The sequence below is a fragment of the Wolffia australiana genome, chromosome 19 (genome assembly GCF_029677425.1).
Source record: "Wolffia australiana isolate 7733 chromosome 19, ASM2967742v1".
In the NCBI taxonomy this organism is placed as follows: Eukaryota; Viridiplantae; Streptophyta; class Magnoliopsida; order Alismatales; family Araceae; genus Wolffia; species Wolffia australiana.
Genome location: NC_135853.1, coordinates 7,848,004 through 7,868,382, shown reverse-complemented (window position 1 = coordinate 7,868,382; position 20,379 = coordinate 7,848,004). Strand labels below are relative to the sequence as shown.

Below are 20,379 nucleotides of genomic sequence, written 5' to 3'. Positions count from 1 at the left end.
ATCAATGCCTCACTTAACCTAAATCTTTGAACCGTATTTATGATTAATTCATCCAGTTGTAGATGAATGTCAGTCTTTCAGTTCACGTATTCCACAATTTAATATTTAGTTACAAGATAAAAGAATGACGTCTCTTTTAGCATTGATCTTTTAATAAAAAATCAGAAAATATATTGATTTTATATATTTCACAATCTATTGTTATTTTGTTCTGGTACAATAATCATTGCCTCACATAACCATAATCTTTGACTATTAATTCCAACTAATTGATTATCTTAACAGATGAATTGTTCCGAACCATTATACACACAATTTAAGAGTGCTTTATATGTAATATGTCACAAAATTTACCTATTAGTCCATGAGGGATTTATATGAAATATGTCAAAATTTACGTATAAGTCCATGAGGGGTTTATATGTAATATGTCAAACGGGCTTTTCTCAGAAAGTAAATTTGGAAAGTGCGTGTTGGGAGAATCTTTGAAATACCGCGAAAATTGTATAAGAACGTTGCGGAGAGAAGAGAAGAATTTGAAGAAGCGTTGAATTTTTTTCTTTTTGATGATCGCTTCTGCCGGCGATCCCATCTTACCCATCTCCATCGATTATCAAGTAATCTTGGGAAAATGGAGCAGCTCGTGAATTTCATTATTCGGCCGCCCAGGTGCGAGAAAACCATCGGCTTCGCTTCCCCTTTTTTCCTCCGTCTGCATCGATTAGTGGGTCTTTGTTTTTTTTTGGCCCACAGATCGGTTCTAGTGGGTTTGGTTTTGAAGATTTGTTGAAAATTTGTTCTTGCCCATCTTTCTGTTTTTTGTTTGGAGCATGGTTGATAGTATACCTGTGTTTGCTTTCTTTTTCCCTTTTCAAAATTTTGGCTTCTGCCCGTCTGAAGAACATTAAAAAATGGATCAGAGATTATTCCTTCCGCGAAGTGCATTAAGGGTTCTTCGAATTTATTTTTCTTTGGCTCATCCATTCGTTTTAAACTGAATGAGAATCTAAAGCAGAGTCTTTCGCGTTATGGAAATGAGGGAAATGCCTTGGCGATTTTCTCTAGTTCAGAAGTGAATTGATCAAAATCTACCGATGTCAAAGTTTCTCGTTTTCTCTTGACCGTTTCGAATTACGATCGTGAGTGATCATTTGAAGTTTGAGCTGTTAAGTTTTATGATTTTCCGGAATATTAAAGGTCGATAGATTCTTTATAATGTCACTGAAATATAGTTTCATGTTTCGCCAGAGCTGTTTATAGTCCCGAAATTGACTTGCTTGAAGAGGAATTCATCCTCAAGGGTAGGCGCTTCCGGAGAAAAGATTTACAGGTACTAATCATTTATTTTTAGACGAAAAAAATTGACATTAGTCTCTTTAGACGATCAGTTGGAAAATATGATTTTAAGCCCTTTATTCACGTGGAGGACAACGTTTGCAAGTTACATGCCAAGCGGTGAATAAAGGCCATGGAAGAAGATTCTAGAATCCCGGAAACTTCAAGAACTTTCTAGATTCAAGTTCTTTTTAGAACTTCTTCAATCCGTAATAACTAGAATTCTCCAGAACCTTGTAGAACCAGCTTAGCTTAGAGGAAAGGCTTTCAATCGCTTGAAAACTCAATCAGTGATTGTGTTTAACTCATCAAAGCTGAAGTAGGTGACTGTTGTGATGAATTCCTTATTTCCTTCCCTTTTTGCTATTGTCAGCTGTCAGGATTAGGCTTTCATGATATCACAGACTTATGTCCATGGATGTGATCTTATAATTCTTTTTAGTATTGTGATACATCTATTTCGGGTTCTATCATCGAATCTTCTACGTGAAGAGTCGGATCTCCTTGTTTTCATAAAGGTTCATCTCATTAAAATGCTCGCTGGGATAGAGTTTAACATGAAATAAAATGAAATGCAGAAGCTGAATTCTATTCAAATTTGAGAGGGTTCATTGTTGTAAGAGTGGAAAGAAACAGAATTCTGAGCTCTTAAATTCAGCTTTTTCGTTCTCATATGAAACTTCACGGTTTTCTTCCAATATTTTTCAATACCAGGTTAAAAATAACCGAGGAAACGTGCTCCAGTGCAGTCACTATCTGCCTTACTCAATTCCAGAGGGAATATTGCTTCCCTGTGTCATATACTGCCACGGAAACAGGTGATTTGGAGTGAAATTCTCAGACCCATTAACTGTCTTTGATTATCACTCTCATTGACTGTCTTTAACAATCGGCGGTAGCTAATTATCTCTCAACTTCGTCTGGAGGAACCCCAAACTTATGACTTCACTTGCCCTAAATCTTTAGAGGAGAAACCACTTGTTGGGAATATTGTTGCAACAGCCTGCTAATTTATGCGGCTACTTTAAAGTTCATTTGCTTTGTGCCTCCAATTTTGACTTGAATACAAAGTCAACCCGATCATGGTTCACCTTGAAACTGATCCTGCTGAAGTCTGATTTTTAAATTAAAATAACTCTTGCACTGTTGCTAACCTTACAGTGATTGACAGCACCTTTTTGTCGGCGTAACGAGGACTGATACACATCATTTATTTGCAGTGGCTGCCGTGCAGATGCAAGTGAAGCTGCTGTCATCTTATTGCCTTCTAATATTACTGTGTTTGCACTAGATTTCTCCGGCTCAGGCCTTTCAGAAGGGGAGCACGTCACGCTGGGGTGGAATGAAGTAAGTGTATCAGAGATTCGTTATGAACTCCGAGAAAATATAAAATAGAACTCAAGAATCAATCCACCACCTTTTATGATGAATGAAAATCAAAATTCATTGTGGCATTTGAGAAATTTCACTTGGGTAAATATTGAAAGCTGGATGTACTTATAAACACGAAAGCCTTACCCCAAAATTGTCATAAGTCAGACGAAAATTGTATTTGTCTTTCGGTTGATGGATAATTGATTAAAATATTGTTACAGAGGACTCGTGTTTTACAGAGCCATACTTTCCGTGTATGGATATAAGATAGAGAAAAAATCTATTGATTACACTCTATTGTATTCTGGTTCTTGACTCAAGAATTTTTGGTTAACTTAAACAGAAAGAAGATCTCCTGGCAGTGGTTGACTACTTGAGAAAGGAAGGAAATGTATCATTGATTGGTTTGTGGGGACGATCTATGGGGGCCGTTACCAGGTCTTTTTTTCATTTTTTGTCATTTACTGCTTTATTATTTCAATAAAATGAGTCAACAGAATATAGTTCTATCATTTAAATTTTTTTTGAATAAATTAAGGAAGATGACTGAAAATTGATGACACTCTTGATGTGGTAAATATATATGTGATCGTCAAGTACAGATAATGCCCAATGGTCCTCCCCACCATTGGGTCTCAACCCCTTTAAACCATGCAGATGCAAGACTCACTACTTATTATAGAACACCTTACAGCGATGTCTCCCATCCTTTGAAGATAACCGCGTTTCTACGCAATCATATTGCCAGAGCACCGTGAAAGGCTGATCACACCCTCTCGTCCCCAGAGTGCATCTCTCATTGTAGAATCCTAGAAAGCCTCCTCTGAGGAGACCACCCCTGGGTTTGGCTGGGCAATATTTTCTCCTTTCAAATTTTCTTGTCGACTACAGTTATATTGATTCTCCTGTCCTCTATGCCAAAGATTTCATGCTTAGTTATTCCTATCACATTTGCTCTTATTTTTATGATGTAATGAGAATAACCAAGACCTTTTAAATTTTTCATGAATTATCTCTTGAAGGTATTTGTTCTAATGTAATATTTCTCAGGGTTGCTGATATGACTGAATTATGATTTTCTGTACAAATTTTTGGAATTTCAAAAATTTATAATCATTTTATTTACTTCTATATCTTCTTTTTGGAATCTCATTTGGGAAGTAATCGACATAAAGAGCTTTCCTGATCCTTCAGTCCCTTGGATACCCCCTCCCATAGATAGTCCTAGAAAGCCTCCTCTGAGCACACATGCATCCCTTTGTGGGCTGGCTGGCTTATACTGCCAGGAGAACAGGCATCGGAAGAAAAGATGGGAGCAATTTTCTTCACCCCTCAGGGACATAGCACACTCTGCAGAAAGTAGAACTATTTCTTAGCTTGGTTGCAAAAGATTCTCAGACTAGCGGTAACACGTGCTTCGACCCCTGCCAAAGTGCATATGCCCCTCTGACCAGAGCTGTATGTGACTCCAAGACCAAAAATGGCTGTAGCTATCCTTCAAGACCAATATAACCTTATCCTCCTCCAGTTCCATAAGTCTGTCCACCTCTTTGGTGTTAGGATCTCGAATCCTAATGTTAAGAAACAATAAAACGGAAAAGTACTTGTACCTCAAAACAATAATTTCAATATCCTTCACCGGATATCTGCAGATCTGAGACATATACAGAGCAATTCGTTGTAGAACAGAATGATTTGAGGAAGAAGCGAGGTAGAGGCAGGCCGGATTGGTCTTCTCCTACTGGGCTAGAGGATCCTGCTCCCGTGTAAGTTGCCAGTTTCTTCAATGTTGTAAGATGCATTTCTTGGAGATTCCCCTCCTTTAATTATATGTGAGTTTCCCCTGCCTGTGGCTAGTTTGAATTCACGTGTGTGTTCATACCCACATGCACAGACCAATGATTTAGCTGGCAGACATCTCCTTTTCCTATGGTAGGCCCTTCAGGACCTTATTATTTGGCCAGAAGGGCGAGGTTCATGTCATGTAGCTGCAACACCCCAAGCCCCCCTGGTTGGCTGGGCTGCAGACCACATCCCAAGATACTGGGGTCATCCACATCCCCTCCTGTCTGACCCTTAGCCTTTCCACATGAGCCTCCTCATCACTCTTTCCAGGTGCTTGCTGACTTGACAGGTAGCTTTGCAACTGAGAGCAGCTGGGGAGTTCTGAGAGCACCGACCACAGATCGGTCCGAAGTTATTTTGAAGGGGGCCTGGTGAAAGACTTATATAAATCCAAATGTGGGAGAGATCAAGAAGATGCAGAGTCATTTTATCTTCTTGGGCTAGTCAAGTATGAGCTTGTTCATAGATTCTTGGGCTTTGATTAGCAAGGAATAGAGATGTCTGTGAATTAGGTTCAGCTGGATGGAGAGGTTCTTGGCCTCTTCCACTGATTCCTCCATGAGAATGTGTTGTCAGGATACTGTAGTAAAGGGATCTCAGTTGGGAAGCTCAGGGTTTGAAAACACTTTGGTAGGCTGTGAGAGTAAGACGGGTGATGCTTATAGTGAGTGCATCTACTGTAAGGACAAATCACAATGATCCTAGAGGCATCTCTGCCTGACCCTCCTTTGGGGTTTGATCCAACCTCCTTTGGAGAGCCTCTTCACCAGTACCGAGGAGTGGGATGTGATACATTGTTTGATCTAACCCACCCATTATGCTGGAAAGCCTCTTCTCTTTATGGATGTTCACAAGAATCCAGTCTAAGGAATCATTTGCCATTGCAAAGTCCATCTTCCACATGAAACCCTTGGTCTTCTTCCTTCCATGGTGCAAGGATTTCTGCTGCTACCACTGCACCATTCACTAGTTGTCTCCCTGAAGGAAGGCGGATAGGAGGGGTCCAACTTGCTCCATTTATGTAAATATCATGAAAAAAGATGAACTCCTATTCATGGGAATTATGTGGACAACATAACCTATTCTAAAAGTAAGTTGAATGTTGAAAACTGTTGGGACATCTTTGGCATTTGGATGAAGTTACCAGCAGATTTTGGTTCCCCTTATTTTTTTGGATCAGGAAGAATGCCTCTGAGAGTTGAAATTATACTTGTGTATTAATTTTGGTGGAAATGTTTTTTATAATCATTTGTTGTAGGTTATGTGGAATTCTGTTGCTTTTCTGATGGCATTCTTATGCGTGCAGTTTAATGTATGGGGCAGAAGATCCATCCGTTGCTGGAATAGTGCTGGACAGTCCCTTCTCAAACTTGGTGGACTTGATGATGGAACTTGTTGATAACTACAAATATCGCTTACCAAAATTCACTGTGAGTTTTCTTCTTTAAAACATGATTCTAATCTCACCATGATGTCATTTGTGGTATGAGTTTTCTTCTCTTAAACACAGATAAGTAAATTATATTTCGCGGTAAAATTTTTGTTATGCATATATGATATCCAAAGTCTTTAGTAATATGCAACGGAAATGAACAAGTTTGAGTCATCACATTTGTGTTGTTGACGAGATTCTCTATTCCTTAAATTTGTGTTTCGAGTTGAACCATAGGATATTCTTTGTGGCAGGTTTGAGTTTGTGTAAAAGTTCCATATTGTTGAAAAATATGCGCCATATTGGTTCAAGACCAAAGAAAATGGCCCAAATCCAAGAATAACTCTATCGGGCCCACTAGAAGAAAATATCAGGCAATAGTGGGGCCCACCACAAAAGCTAACGGCTAGTAAAAACTAGCCGTTAACTAGCCGTTGGGCGACTGCCCAGGCAGAACGCTATAAGTACTGGATGTAAACTGTTTTATGTAATCTTTTTGTGTGAAATAATATTTTCTTCTTCCTTATCTTCTTTCTCCACTGTCTGCACTTGGACGATCTCCAGCATTATTGACACATATGGCCTTGTTTGGTCTTTGCAAACCACTTTGTATTGTGTCCAGATAAATGGGTTATGTGTTAGAACTGCTCAAAGTCTAGATCTTCTCCCTTTGATACTCCTCTCTTCAGTTGCAGCAGACAAGAGGCTGACAGCTGGGGTTTGAATAAGCGAGAAAGTGTATATTCCATTACTCCACACTGGCTTAAATAGCAGGCAATAAACAAGGGTATGTGGACCCCACGCTCTAAGATGACTTATTCCTAGAATAAGTCACGTGATACACAGTTGTGTGGGCCAGTTATAACTGTGGCGCACGTACAATGATTTAAAGAAATAAACAGGACAAACTATATGGGCCACTTATAACATGTGGCTCATTTACAGGAATAAGACAAGAAATAAGAACAATGTCACTAATCAACATGATGATTAGGTGCAAAGTTGGTTTTTACCTTGCCTATCAGTGGTTCCTTCAATGATTATTTTTCACAACTTGCATTTGTCGTTATTCTCTTATTTATCTTCAGTGGAGCTTATAGAGTTCTGACGTCATAACCCAATCTCCCCCTTAGGGTCTATGTTTTGGGCTAACATTATTTATCCCAAGAAAGAGATTGATGACCCGCGTCTTTCTCAAGAGGATGTATCCAGATGCCCCGACGATATGCGTGTTGTGCATGAGAGATGACGAAGATTGTAATCATTTACTTTTTGGATGCCCTTTCGCACGCACAGTTTGGGCCAACCAAGCACAGTTGGCAGTGAACACATCATCAGAAGAGGCCTTTTGGGAGTCCATGCAGAGGACCGGTCCCAGACATAGAGAAGTGGGGTGCCGAGCGCTGACAGTGCTTTGGGGAATCTGGCTACACAGAAATGAGGTGATCTTCCGAGGGGGGAAGGCCTCTACAGACGGGCTTGCCCATGAGATAGAAGGTCTCATAGCATTATGGTTTTCCTCGTGACGGGGATGAAGAGGGAAGAGGAAAACGTACACATGTAATAGAGTCCTAGGGCTCGAACCATGTACTTGTCCGGTGGTTACCAATTTTTTCGGGTGACCGCCTCTTATATATATATATTTTTTAATATTTATCCTGAGAAAGGTGTTTATATTGTTTGTACTTGAGTACCTGGAGAAGTGAACTTGACTGCCCTTTTCTCTTTCCTTTTTGATCACTGGCATTCATAATTGTTGAAGACTTACTTCCAGCACAAACTTCTGTCAAGGCTTGGAAATAGGGAATAGTGGAGAAAATGATAGAAGATGGAAGACAATTATTCAAGATAGAGGATGGAGAGAGAGAGGGATTACAAGATTACAATATGCAGATTACAAGATTTTGATTTAGTTCCAACCTCTGGATTGCTATCTTTTCCTGAGGATTGCTAGGCAGAGCAGTGGAGGACAGAAGATCCATAGAGCCACTGGCAATTGACAGTGGCCACGCCAGTAAGGCATGCCTTGAGTAGCATATTACCTTTGTTGGACTCTGTTTTAGAGAGTGGTCAGTGTTTTCCCACCTTTGTTTCCATGAGAGACTGTCAGCTGTGAAATCTAAACGTGAAGTCTTTTGTGTGGATTAAAATGTTCATTTTGAAGGAAGTGAAGGACCTGTAGAACTGTACATTAAAATATACCTGATGTGGATTAAAATATTTATTTTGTGTGGATTTAAAATATACATGATGTGGAAAACTGTATATCCAACTGGTTTTGTAGGAAGTGAAAGACGGAAAAGGGGGACCAGCCTGGATGATCATGTATTTTTCACAGTCATATATATTATTAATTTCGGGTTGATCACCAATTTCGGGTGATCTTCCCTCTCTTTCTTAAAAAACTATTTCAGCCGTAGTTTCCGAAGACACCAGTCTCCATCATTTGCTTGTAACATCAGTCATTTAATTGTTTGTCTTTAAAGTAGAGGTCTTTTTGGTGAGTCTAATGCACTACAGATGTCAGAGTGTAAACAAGAAAAGAACAATTCTTGATAGCAAATGAAAGAGATTACAGGGTTTTATAGGAAGCCCTAATGGGCTGACTAGAGAGGGCCCTTAATGGGCTAACAAGAGAGAGAAAATAAAGACATGTAATACTCAGATCAACACTCCCCCTCAAGCTGGAGCGTGGATGTTATCCACACCCAGCTTGGAACAGAGCTCCTCAAACCTAGGGGCATGAAGCCCTTTGGTGAAGATATCTGCCAGCTGTTCAGCACACGGAACATAGGGCGTGCAAAAATCTCCCGATTCAAGCTTCTCTTTGATGAAATGGCGATCGATCTCGATGTGCTTTGTACGGTCATGCTGAACGGGGTCATGAGCAATGCTAATCGCCGATTTGTTGTCGCAGAACAGCTGGACAGGAGAGGGAACTAGACACTGTAGCTTACGAAAGAAGCTGGGTAATCCAAAGTGCTTCACACAGACCATGCGCAAGGGCACGGAACTCCGCTTCAGCACTCGATCGAGAGACCACTTTCTGCTTCTTGCTCCTCCAAGTAATTAGATTGCCGCCCAAGGTGCAATACCCAGATGTGGACCGACGATCAACCACAGAGCCGGCATAATCTGCATCGGTGTAGACTTCAAGATGCAAGTCGGTATGGCGACGAAACAATAATCCACGGCCAATGGTGCCCTTCAGGAAACGGTGGAGACGATGAGCAGCATGAAAATGGCTCATGCGAGGAGTCTGCATGAACTGACTCAGAACACCCACTGAATATGCAATGTCCGGGCGAGTGTGGGTGAGATAAAGCAATTTTCCCACAAGTCTTCTATATGGGCCAGGCTCAGCAAGCTCCTCATCCGCATCGGCACCAAGTCGATGGTTCGCATCAATCGGTGTCGAAGCAGGCTTTGGCGTCCTCCTTTCCAAGCTCACAGAGAAGGTCCACCGTATACTTTCTCTGACAAATAAAGATCCCGCTGGAAGAATAGGCCACCTCTATGCCAAGAAAGTACCTCAACGGGCCAAGATGGCGAATAGCAAATTCCGACGAGAGATACATAGCCAGCTCAGTAATGGTCGTCGTATCATCACCCGTAATAATGATGTCATCCACGTACACAAGAAGAATAGCGACTCCCCCTGACGTGGAATGGCGGTAGAAAAGGGTGTGATCACCATTACACTGACGGTATCCACGACGCTGCATGGCCGTCGTGAAACGACCAAACCAGGCACGAGGAGATTGCTTCAAGCCATATAATGCTTTCTTCAGGCGACAGACAACAGACTGCGGAGACGATGGCACTAAGGAAGTGTAGCCAGGAGGTAATGCCATGTAGATCTCCTCAGTCAACTCTCCATGCAGAAAAGCATTCTTCACATCATATTGTTGCAAAATCCAGCCCCGATCCGCAGCAAGGGCCAATAAGATCCGCACAGTATTCAGCTTGGCGACGGGAGCAAAGGTCTCCTGATAATCAATGCCATGTTTCTGAGTGAACCCTTGTGCCACAACCCGGGCTTTGTGGCGCTCAATAGAACCGTCAGAATTATGCTTCACAGCATACACCCAACGGCTACCCACGAGATGCTTCCCGGCCGGTAGAGGAACCAGATCCCACGTTTCATTGTGAGCAAGAGCCTGAAGTTCTTCCGCCATGGCCTGACGCCAATGCGGAAATGAAAGGGCAATGTCCACCATCTTGGGAAGGGAAGTGGCATCAAGGGAGGTGAGAAGGGCATGATAAGAGGGTGAGAGGCGATGAGAGGAGATAGATTCTGCCAACGGATAGAGGGGAGAGGAACGGGAAGAGGGCAGCACGGCTAATGAGGAGGTGGCAGGAGGGGTAGAGGTTGAGGTAGACGGGGCAGCAGGAGACGAAGAAGGAAGCCGAGGCTTGCGACGAGCAAGGGTAATACCATAGCGTTTTTCAGGCGGGCAGCGACGGATAGGGAGCGGAGGAATCGAAGAAGGTGCAGCAGAAGGGTCGAGCGCAGGAGCAGATACTGGAGGAGGCTCCACAGGAGGGACTGAGACGGCGGCCGGAGGCGGGTCGGGAGGCACAATTGCTGGAGGAGCAACAGGCGGAGACACGTCGGGCGGGGCCGGTGAAGAGGGACGAGGGACGAGGATGAGGAATTCGAGTGGATCGGAGGGAGATGGGGACGATGAGGGTTCAGGAGAGGAGGAGGAATAGTAGGGAAGCAATTCATCAAATGTGGCATCTTTGGTGACGACGAACCGACGAGAGGGTGGATGATAGCATAAATAGCCTTTTTGGGTGGAAGAATAGCCAACAAACACACACTTGATAGCACGGGGATCCAGTTTATCACGACCAAGTTGGTGGTTGGGCGCATAGCATACACATCCAAATACACGAGGAGTAAGATGAGTTCGGAGAGAGAGAGTTGGAAAGGAATGCTGAAGACGGTCAATGGGAGTGGAGTAGTCAAGCACTCGAGATGGAAGGCGATTAAGAAGATGGATGGCGGTGGAGACGGCTTCCCCCCAAAAATACTTGGGCACATGCATATGGAAGAGAAGGCTCCGAGTCATTTCAAAGATGTGACGGAATTTTCTTTCGGCAACGCCATTTTGCTGTGGTGTATAGGGACAAGAAGTTTCATGGATAATGCCTTTGTCTTGGAAGAAGGTGCTTAACGTGGTGTTAACGTAGTCTTTAGCATTGTCGGAGCGGAAGCGACGAATGGATATAGAGAATTGAGTTTGGATAAGGGAGTAAAATTGAGGAATGACACGAGATATCTCCGATTTGTTCTTCAAGAAATATGCCCACGTGAATCGAGTAGCGTCGTCAATAAAGATGCATAACCACCAAGAATCGGAAGTACTATGAATAGGGGAAGGCCCCCACACATCGGTGTGAATAAGGGAGAATGGGGTCGAAGAATGAGAAGATGAGATAGGATACGTGGTACGATGATGTTTGGCAATTCGACAAGCAGTACAAACAAAACGGTCCACATAATGGCCTTGAAAGAGTTTAGGAAAGAGACGATAAAGAGTAGCAAAAGAAGGATGGCCGAGACGTCGATGAAGAAGCCACAAACGCTCGTGGGAAGCCGAAAGGGAAACTACCGCAGCAGCAAAAGCAAGAGAACTCGAACAAGGACGAACAAGATAGAGCCCCTCATGCTCCTCAGCAATGGAAATCGTCCTCCCCGACACCTTATCACGATAAAAACATGAATTAGGAGAGAAGGTAAGGTCTTGTTTCAAGTCGCGAACAAGGCTAGATAGGGAGAGAAGATGATGAGTAAGGCGAGGAACATGAAGAACTTTAGATAGATGCATAGAAGAGGAAAGGGCCACACGACCAATACCCGCCACGGTGAGAAGATCGCCGGAGGCTGTTTTAACTTTGGAGGAGCCAGAAACGGGTGCATAAGTTTGAAAGGCTCGAGGATTTGGGGTCATGTGGGCGGTGGCACCGGAATCAAGAAGCCAAGTGGAAGAGGAAAAAGAATGGCCAGGAGGGGATGTAGGTGTGGGAAGACTGGTGGACATACCTGCGTGGGCCAAGGAGCATGAGCCCACGACTGGAGGATCAAGCAAGCGGCGTAGACGCTCCATCTCTTCCGGAGTGAAGCTAGCGGGCGAGGCACTAGTCGGGAGAAGACCGTACAGCATAGGCACTTGACCCGGGGGGGGCACGGACGAGGCGGCTGCAGCAAGGTTGCTCGGTTGTGCGCGTTTCGTTGAAGCTTGTAGCACGCCCCCTTAGAGTGACCTCGCTTCTTGCAGTAATTGCAAAACAGCGAAGGATCACCCTTTGGAGAATCCTCCGTCCGAGCCGTCGGACCACGTGGCAAAGAGCCGGGTGGTGGAGTCGACGATGGGCGTGCAGACGAAGAGGAATGAGCTACAAGTGCCGAAGCCGAGTTCTGGGCCTGCTGAAAGCGGGATTCTTCAACCCGCACACTGTGGAGCGCATCCTTGAAGGTAGGACCAGTCTCGATGAATAAGCTGAGCCGTACAACTTCATATTCGGGTTCAGTCCCATAAGAAACTGGAAAACCCGGTTGAAGAGTATATTGGCGGTCCACGAATGGGGTCGGGCGGCATATAGTAGTTAATTTCATTCCACAACGAAATGAGCTCCGTACTGTACTCCATGATAGACCGGTCCCCTTGACGCAGGTTAGCGGCCCGATGTACCAATTCTTACAGAGTCACAATGTTGTGCTTCTTGGAGTGGCTCTCAAGTGCTGCTTCCTAGACCGCCCGAGCCGACTCTAGATACATGAATTCACCTTTAACACTAGGTGAAATACTGTCCAAGAGCCAACGATGAACTACCCCCTCAACGTCCAGCCAGTCATAATACTTGGGATCGGTCTGGGAAGGTCCGTCTTCTAGAAGATGGCGCATGAGACGCCCTTTTAAAGTTATCTGGACGTACTGGCGCCATTGCAGGAGATTGAATCAGTAAACATACCATCCGGAGGCATCCGAGGCAAAGAGGATGGTCAGAGGAGGACGACCAATTCCGGGCTCGAGAGGCACCGCAGATGCATGTGGCGTAGATACCGGCGTCGAGTCTGGCGTAACAGTAGAGGTCTGGGCTTCAACCGGGTTCATCATGATGAAAGCAGAGTAGACCACAGTTAGAAGGCGCCGGAACGACGAGAAGCCGGGACTGCAGGCGCCGACGCCGGGCGCCGGACGGCGGAGCCGGACGGTGGAGCTGGACGGCGGGTGCCGGGACGGCCGCCGGGACGACGGGCGCCGGGACGGCGAGCGCCGGGACGTCGGTCGCCGGGGCGGCGCGAGCCGGGAGGGCGCGAGCCGAGGCGGCGCGGGCCGGGACGGCGGGCGCCGGAGCGGAAGACGCTGGGACGGCGGACGTCAGAACGGCGAGCGCCTGGGAGGCCCGGAGCGAGACGGCGAGAGACCGGAGCGCGAGATCAGGCGGTCGTGAGAACCGCCGAAGATCGGAGCGCAAGGTCGAGCCCAGGAAACCCAGATTAGGGTTAGGGTTAGGGCTCTGATACCATGTAAACAAGAAAAGAACAATTCTTGATAGCAAATGAAAGAGATTACAGGGTTTTATAGGAAGCCCTAATGGGCTGACTAGAGAGGGCCCTTAATGGGCTAACAAGAGAGAGAAAATAAAGACATGTAATACTCAGATCAACACAGAGCATGAATATTTGATACCGAATGATATGTAATTCTACTGGTGCAAAGGCCAAATGAGCAGAGTAGGGGATTATTTTCATTTGGTTGTTTGTCATTACCCTAATCGGTTAAAGGAAGATTGATCAATTCACACAGAAGAGTTCAAATGTGCTTGGAATGCGTGTAAAATTTAGTGTCTCTAGAGGCTAACCTATGATGCATAATTTCAGCTTCAAAGGGGGATCAGGGGAGCATGCCCCTTGTCACCATTGTCTGTTCTGGCAGTGGATGCCTTGGCTGTGTACAATCTGCGCATGTTCACATGGTCTGCTATGGGAATTTCAGAAGGCGAGCTACAATATGCAGACAACACCATATTCTTCATGGAAGGCTCGTTAGAGGAGGCTACGAACCTCGCCGTGCTATTAGACCTATTTGCGTATTTTTCAGGTTCACAGATCCATCGGGCCAAATCAACATTTGTGAGTTTTTGGCTATCACAGGAGGAAGAGTGCAATGCTTGGGGGCTTTGGGATGCTTTTTGGGACATTACCCATGTGTTATTTAGGACTGCCATTGACGAGGGGAAGGCTTTCGAACTCAAATTCAGGGCTGGTGATCAAGCAGGTGGAGGGGAGGCTGGAGGGATGGCAGAGCTTTATGTTGTCGTGGCGGCTGTCTGGTATTATGAATGATACAATATGTGGCGCAAAAATTCACACCAAGTGTCTGAATTTTCAACTGTTCCAGACCCTCAGTGCAGTGTGTGATGCAGTTTTTGGGTGGAAATCCACATCGCACACTGCAAAAAACTGCAGAAATCAGGTATGAGGAATGCATAAAATGGAGATCCACATCTTAGAGATGGTGGTGGGATGGCGCTGGTGCCAAAGATAGTGGTGGGGTGGCATACTTCCAGTCTGCGGGGGACTAAAACAGGGTGCTCAACTCATGGGCATAACCTGGAGTGGCTCCTAGACCTCGTTGAGTAGAGCTGCCACCAGATCCACTGGGAGAACCATGATCTACGAGGCCAAGCTTGCTATCGCCTCTTCCTCCTCTGCCTAACCCATCCCAGAATCTGCATCATGTTCGAGACGACGACGACGATGATGTAAGAACATATTTAATTCTTCCAAAGCACCTTTTAAAGTCAATTAGTTTATTCTTTGCTTCCAGACCTATTCAAGACAAAGCAAAGCAACCCACCGCCATGCAGAGGGGAATCTGCCACCGTATGATTATTAGTCAAATCTTTCTGTGTAAGAAGAGAGGAGGAGCTGCGTAGCTGAATCCTGCGAGTGCAACCTACTATGAACATGGAAATCTGTGTCGAAGGTCTGTTAATCACTTTCAGTGTGATCTCCTACACAATACACACCAACAACTTACTGTCAGGACAAGGATTAGATGGATCAAACACTTGAATGGCTTTGATGCAGTGGCCAGAATCATTGGTCGTCAGCAGAGATTTTTTTTTTGTTTTTTCATTTCATTACAAAAAACACACCTAACCACACAACTGCACTGCACAAAGGCCTGTGCAGTGTGCAGTGCTGCTGCTCTGGGGGTTGCATGACATGCGGTTCAAAAATACTCATTGACTGCACAACTGCACATTGCACGTTCAAGACAATCCCTATCTGGTATTGTTATGATCGATGCTTTTCCGATATTTTACCTATTGGTTTTTAAGTTATCCAAGGGGATTATGAAGCACCTGGAATCCTCGATGAGGAGATTATTTTGAAAAGGCCCTGGGTTGGGGAACGACAAGAAGATGGCTTTTGTCTCCTGGTTGGTGGTTTGCAGACCAGTGGATTGAGGGGAGGCTGGAGATGCTACACTTGCAAGCCAAGAATACAGTGTTGCTGACAAAGTGAGCAGGCATGATTTCAAGGAGAACCTGGTCACCAAGGTTTCGGAAGACTGTTATGGTACAGAGCTCAACTGGGAGCATCATATTGTTCCAGTCAGAGTGGTATCTACTTTCTGGTTCAGCATGAGACGTTGTGGGAGAAGTTTCCATGCCTATTCCCTCTTACATGGAGCCCTCAGACATCCTGTGGGGAGTGTGGGGACAAAACATGGATTCTGATTTTGAGGGCATTCTTTCAGACCAGAGAATGGTAGATTTGTTGAGCATGCAGCAGTTGCTATTACACTAGTGGCCTTTGAGTAGGACAGGGGACAGCTGGGTGTGGAGAGGCCCATCCTTTCTAGTTCGGAATGCTTACAAGAACATTCAAGAGGGCCTGATGGAGGAGGAGCCAATCATCCTTACTTGCAGACTTCTATGGAAACAGAATGAAGCATTAAATGGAATTTATGGATGGCTGCTCTTAATGTAGGGGAACACGAAACAAGTCCTCCTGAAGCAAACACTCCTGGACACCTCAGCAGTGTGTCCTATGTGTACACAGGGTGAGGAAGACTGCTCTCACCTTTTCCGTCGAGTGTTTGTTTGCTTGGGCGATATGGAACTTGCAGAAGCTACGGGGTGGATGTGGCTTCTGGGAGGCCTGCTGGGACTCTATCTGGGGAGATGCCTGTAGGAGGCATATGGAGTGGGGAAGGCTCCTTGTGGTATTACGAGTAATATTACTTCACCGTAAGACAGTTGTGTATAAGGGAAGGGTTGTCTCTATGGACAGTGTCCTGCATGATGTGGAGAGTTTTATTTCATTATGGTTTCTAAGGGAATGAAGGGTATGAAGTGGAGCAGACTGGTCTTTCTTGTATTTTACGGTCATATATGTTATTAGCTTCGGACTGAGCATCGACCTCAGGAGATCTTTCTTCTTTTCTTCAAAAAAAAAATCATCTAAATTCTTGAGATGTCCTGAAAACCTGTGCGGCCAGTTTCATAATAACTGTTGCAAGTCAACGAAGAAAAATGGCTATCTAGAATCATAGCCTAAAATATTGCCTATGGTGCTGTTGTTCGGTGCCATAACTTTGCAAATGGCCTACCTTGGTCTAAAGGGATTATAGAAGAACGCTTCTGAATGAAGTTTTCTGGCCATGCTGTCAAAATAACTCACTGCAATACAAAAGTGTAAGGTGGCTGATACAAAAGTGTCAGTGGGCTGAAATCTGTGGTTGACAATGTTGCAAATGTGGAACTTTGTGCAAGCTGGAAATGCATGGATGTGAATCCATTAGCTGCTGGATTATTTCTTGAACGACCCCTTGTGGGTAGAAAAGGGCGTAGACAGTTTGATGAATGACATGCTGAAAAGAGGGGTTTGTCGGACACACCATCCAACTTCCCTTGACTCTTTCCCAGTCTCTCCCTTTTGTTCTCCTCCTACATGGAAACTACATAGATACTTCCTTTTTCAGTCACTGTTAGTTGATTTCCTTAAGCTGTCTACACCTTCCGGTTATAAGGACTTATAATTAACAAATAAATTACAGGACATGTAATGTCATTTATGGGAAGTGGAGGTGTCTTAGTAATACTTTTTTTTTTGAAGAAAATAGGGCAGACCACCCGAAACCGATGGCCCACCTGATACTATTAAAAAAACAAAGTCATGTACACATCATTTACAGTTATGACCGCATATCCTGCTTTTATCCCCCTACCCCCCAAAAAGATATTAGTGCCTCAACGTCAAATATGGCACTCTCGACTGAAGTCTTTCCTCCCTTGAATACCACTTCGTTTCGGTGCAACCATACCGCCCACAGTATTGCGAGAATTCTCCCCCACTCCATTCTGCTCAGGTATCCACCCGTCATGACTGATGCCCAAAAATCGTCGTCTGAGGAGATATTCACCCCTGAAATCTGTTGTGAGGCCCATACTCCTTGAGCGAGGTGACATGTGAAGAAAAGGTGTGAGCAGTCTTCCTCGCCCCTTGCGCACAAGGGGCAGTCGACGGGCTCTGCTGGTGCCCACCTCCGCCGATAGATCCGGGTGACGAGTTTCCGTCTCCTCAACAACCAGCCAAAAATTCTCACTTTGAGAGGAATCTTTAGTTTCAGCATTATGTGACATGCCTGCCTGACTTCTGGGTCATCTCTCGCCACCCCTTGGATCTTCAAGTATGCATCCTTCACAGAGAAAGGTGGCCCCCGCCATACCCATCCGTCTCGATAATCTGCTAAAGGACTGAGCGGTAGGAGGGTCTCCTGCATTCCCAACAACTCCTCAAACCGAAGATCTGATAATGTCTCAGAGAGGGTTCTGATAAGATCTGATAATGGCAGCTGGGTTCCTTGTTAGAGCAAATAGTCTGGGAAACTTCAACTTCAAGGGACCTTATTTGGAGCAGTTATCATGCCAGAACCGAAAGCCTTCCCCATCTCCCAGTTTGGCATCAAATAACTCATGGATGTGAGGGATGATTTGACGTAGGCTGTGCCAAAAAGGGAACTCCCCCCTACTTCTCACCCATCGCCTTTCCCAATCCATATCACGGCCATACATGTCTCTTAGGACATTGAAAACAAGACCCTCCGCTGGTGTCATAACTCGTTCGACCCATTTAGCCAGCAATGCCGAATTCATGGATTCCAAGTGGAGAACCCCCAGCCCTCCTTGTTTCAGAGGTCTACAGACCACATCCCACGCTACTAGGGGTATCCCCCTAGGATACCCCTCTCCCCCACCTCCCCAAAAGAACCGCCTCATTAATCCCTCTAGCCGCTTTGTCACAACTGCCTGTGCTTTATATACCGACAAGAAGAATATAGGGATCGCTGAGAGCACCAACCTCAAAAGTACCAGGCGACCCCCTCGTGATAACACCTTGTTCTGCCAGCCCTCCAACCTGCGCTCCACCATGTCAATCACTGGCTGCCAGTCTGCAGCTAGGAGGCGTCTGCCTGTCAGCGGAAGACCCAAATACTTCATTGGTAGCGAACCTCGGGGTGTGCCTAGCGCATTAGCGCATTGGATCTCCTCCTCCAACGACAGGCCGAATCCCGCAAAGACTGACTTTTCTGTGTTGCGACGTAACCCCGAGAAATCAGCAAATAATTCTAACAGGGATGATATGATGTGAGCTTCGGTCGCAGCTCCTTCCATGAAGAATGTTGTGTCATCCGCATATTGGAGTAGTGGAATACCCCTGGGGTAGCTCGCCGTGTGAAAGCCGCACAGTAGGCCGTGGTCGCACGCCTTAAGGGTACATGTGGCCAAAGTGTCTACTGCAAGGACAAACAATAATGGGGCTAATGGGCAACCTTGTCTGACTCCTCTCTGTGGGCGGATCCATCCTCCTCCTGCCCAGCCATTGACCAAGACTGAGAAAGAGTGGGACGTAACGCAACGTCGCACCCAGGCCACCCAGTTCTCGGGAAATCCTCGCTTTCGCATGACGGACCATAGAAATTTCCAATCGAGTGAATCATAGGCTTTTGCAAAATCCACCTTCCAAATAAAGCCCTTCGTCCCGTTTCTTTTCCAAGCTGAAAGGATCTCCCCCGCCACCACCGCACTGTCTTGCGATTGAAAGGGTCCGATTAGGCCCCCAATCACCCCTTTCAACCTGTTAGCCAACACCTTGGCGATGATGAGATAGATAGAATTAGACAGAGCAATGGGTCGGAAGTTGCCCACATTCACCGCTCCCGAGCACTTGGGCAACAGAAATAAATGTGATCGATTCAGTCTTTCCATGCCAAAGTTACCCATCCGGAAGTCGTCCAATGTATCCATCACGTCTGAGCCTACAACATCCCAGAATTCGCCGAAGAAGAAGGCTGGGAGTCCATCAAGGCCCGGGGCTCCTTCTCCATTCAAACCTTGGATCGCATTTCGTACCTCTTCCACGAAGAAAGGCTTCACTAGCTCAGCTTGTTGTGCTTGTGATAACCGAGATACGCTTCGACCTTCCCATCTCCACTGGTTGCGAGCCCCCCGCTTAGTGACTGTTCTGAAGTGATTTGCTAACGCTTCTCCTACCCGTTGTGCCCCCACGACTTCATGGTTTCCCACTTTCACACGTGGTATATGATTTGACCTTCTCCTTCCATTCGCGACCATATGGAAGAACCGTGTGTTGGTGTCCCCTTCCTTCAGCCAAAGTTGCCGCGACCGCTGCCTCCAATCCATTTCAAGCTTCTTATCCTCTTCCTCCACTACCTCTCTGCATGTTTTTCTTTCCTTGAGTTCGGAGTCGACCATGCATCTTGTAACTTCAATGGAGTCCAGCTGTTGGACTCGTGAAAGGGCTTCATCTCTTCGCTGGCGTCTTCCCTCTGGGATCTTTTGTTTCACCCCGATGAGTTGTTGTCTTAGACCTGCCAATTTGGTGGCCAGCCTCATCGTGGCTATGCTCTGTGCTGATTGAATTGTCCACCATATTATCACTTCTTCTTTGAATCCCTTCTCACGTAGCCACGAGCGATCCAACTTAAAATAGGTGGATCTGTTTTGGCCAACATTAGCTTGCCAGATACTCTTCCAATAGGTCTTGGAAGTGCTCGTACATCTGCCAATGGATACTCTTCCAATAGGTCCACCGAGTGAAGGAATCTGTCCAGGCAAGAAAATGCTGTAGGGCCTCTTGTACTTCGCCAATACGATTTGTTGGTCCCATTTCGTGTAACCCCGTCTCGGATATGAAAGGCCAGAAAGCCTCTGACCCTGGATCTTGCCCTCCCATCCCATTCGGTCAATCACTCGACTCTAAGGTCATGTTGAAATCGCCTCCAAATAGCAATGGTATCCCGTGAAAAAGGGAGACTACACTTTCCCGCTCCTCCCATAACCTG

The 20,379-nt window shown here is 45.4% G+C and overlaps 1 protein-coding gene across 1 annotated transcript in view; it reads left to right on the top strand.

The window, feature by feature from the left end:
• The first annotated feature begins 480 nt into the window (after nucleotides 1-480).
• The window catches only part of LOC144715725 (alpha/beta-Hydrolases superfamily protein), a 32,818-nt gene continuing 12,919 nt past the window's right edge, over nucleotides 481-20,379 (top strand). Inside the window, exons 1-6 of the mRNA XM_078590699.1 lie at nucleotides 481-669; nucleotides 1,249-1,330; nucleotides 2,050-2,153; nucleotides 2,556-2,682; nucleotides 3,053-3,147; nucleotides 5,861-5,984. Of these exons, the coding sequence (XP_078446825.1) occupies nucleotides 632-669; nucleotides 1,249-1,330; nucleotides 2,050-2,153; nucleotides 2,556-2,682; nucleotides 3,053-3,147; nucleotides 5,861-5,984 (570 nt within the window). The 5' untranslated portion in view covers nucleotides 481-631. The remainder of the gene's footprint in view (nucleotides 670-1,248; nucleotides 1,331-2,049; nucleotides 2,154-2,555; nucleotides 2,683-3,052; nucleotides 3,148-5,860; nucleotides 5,985-20,379) is intronic.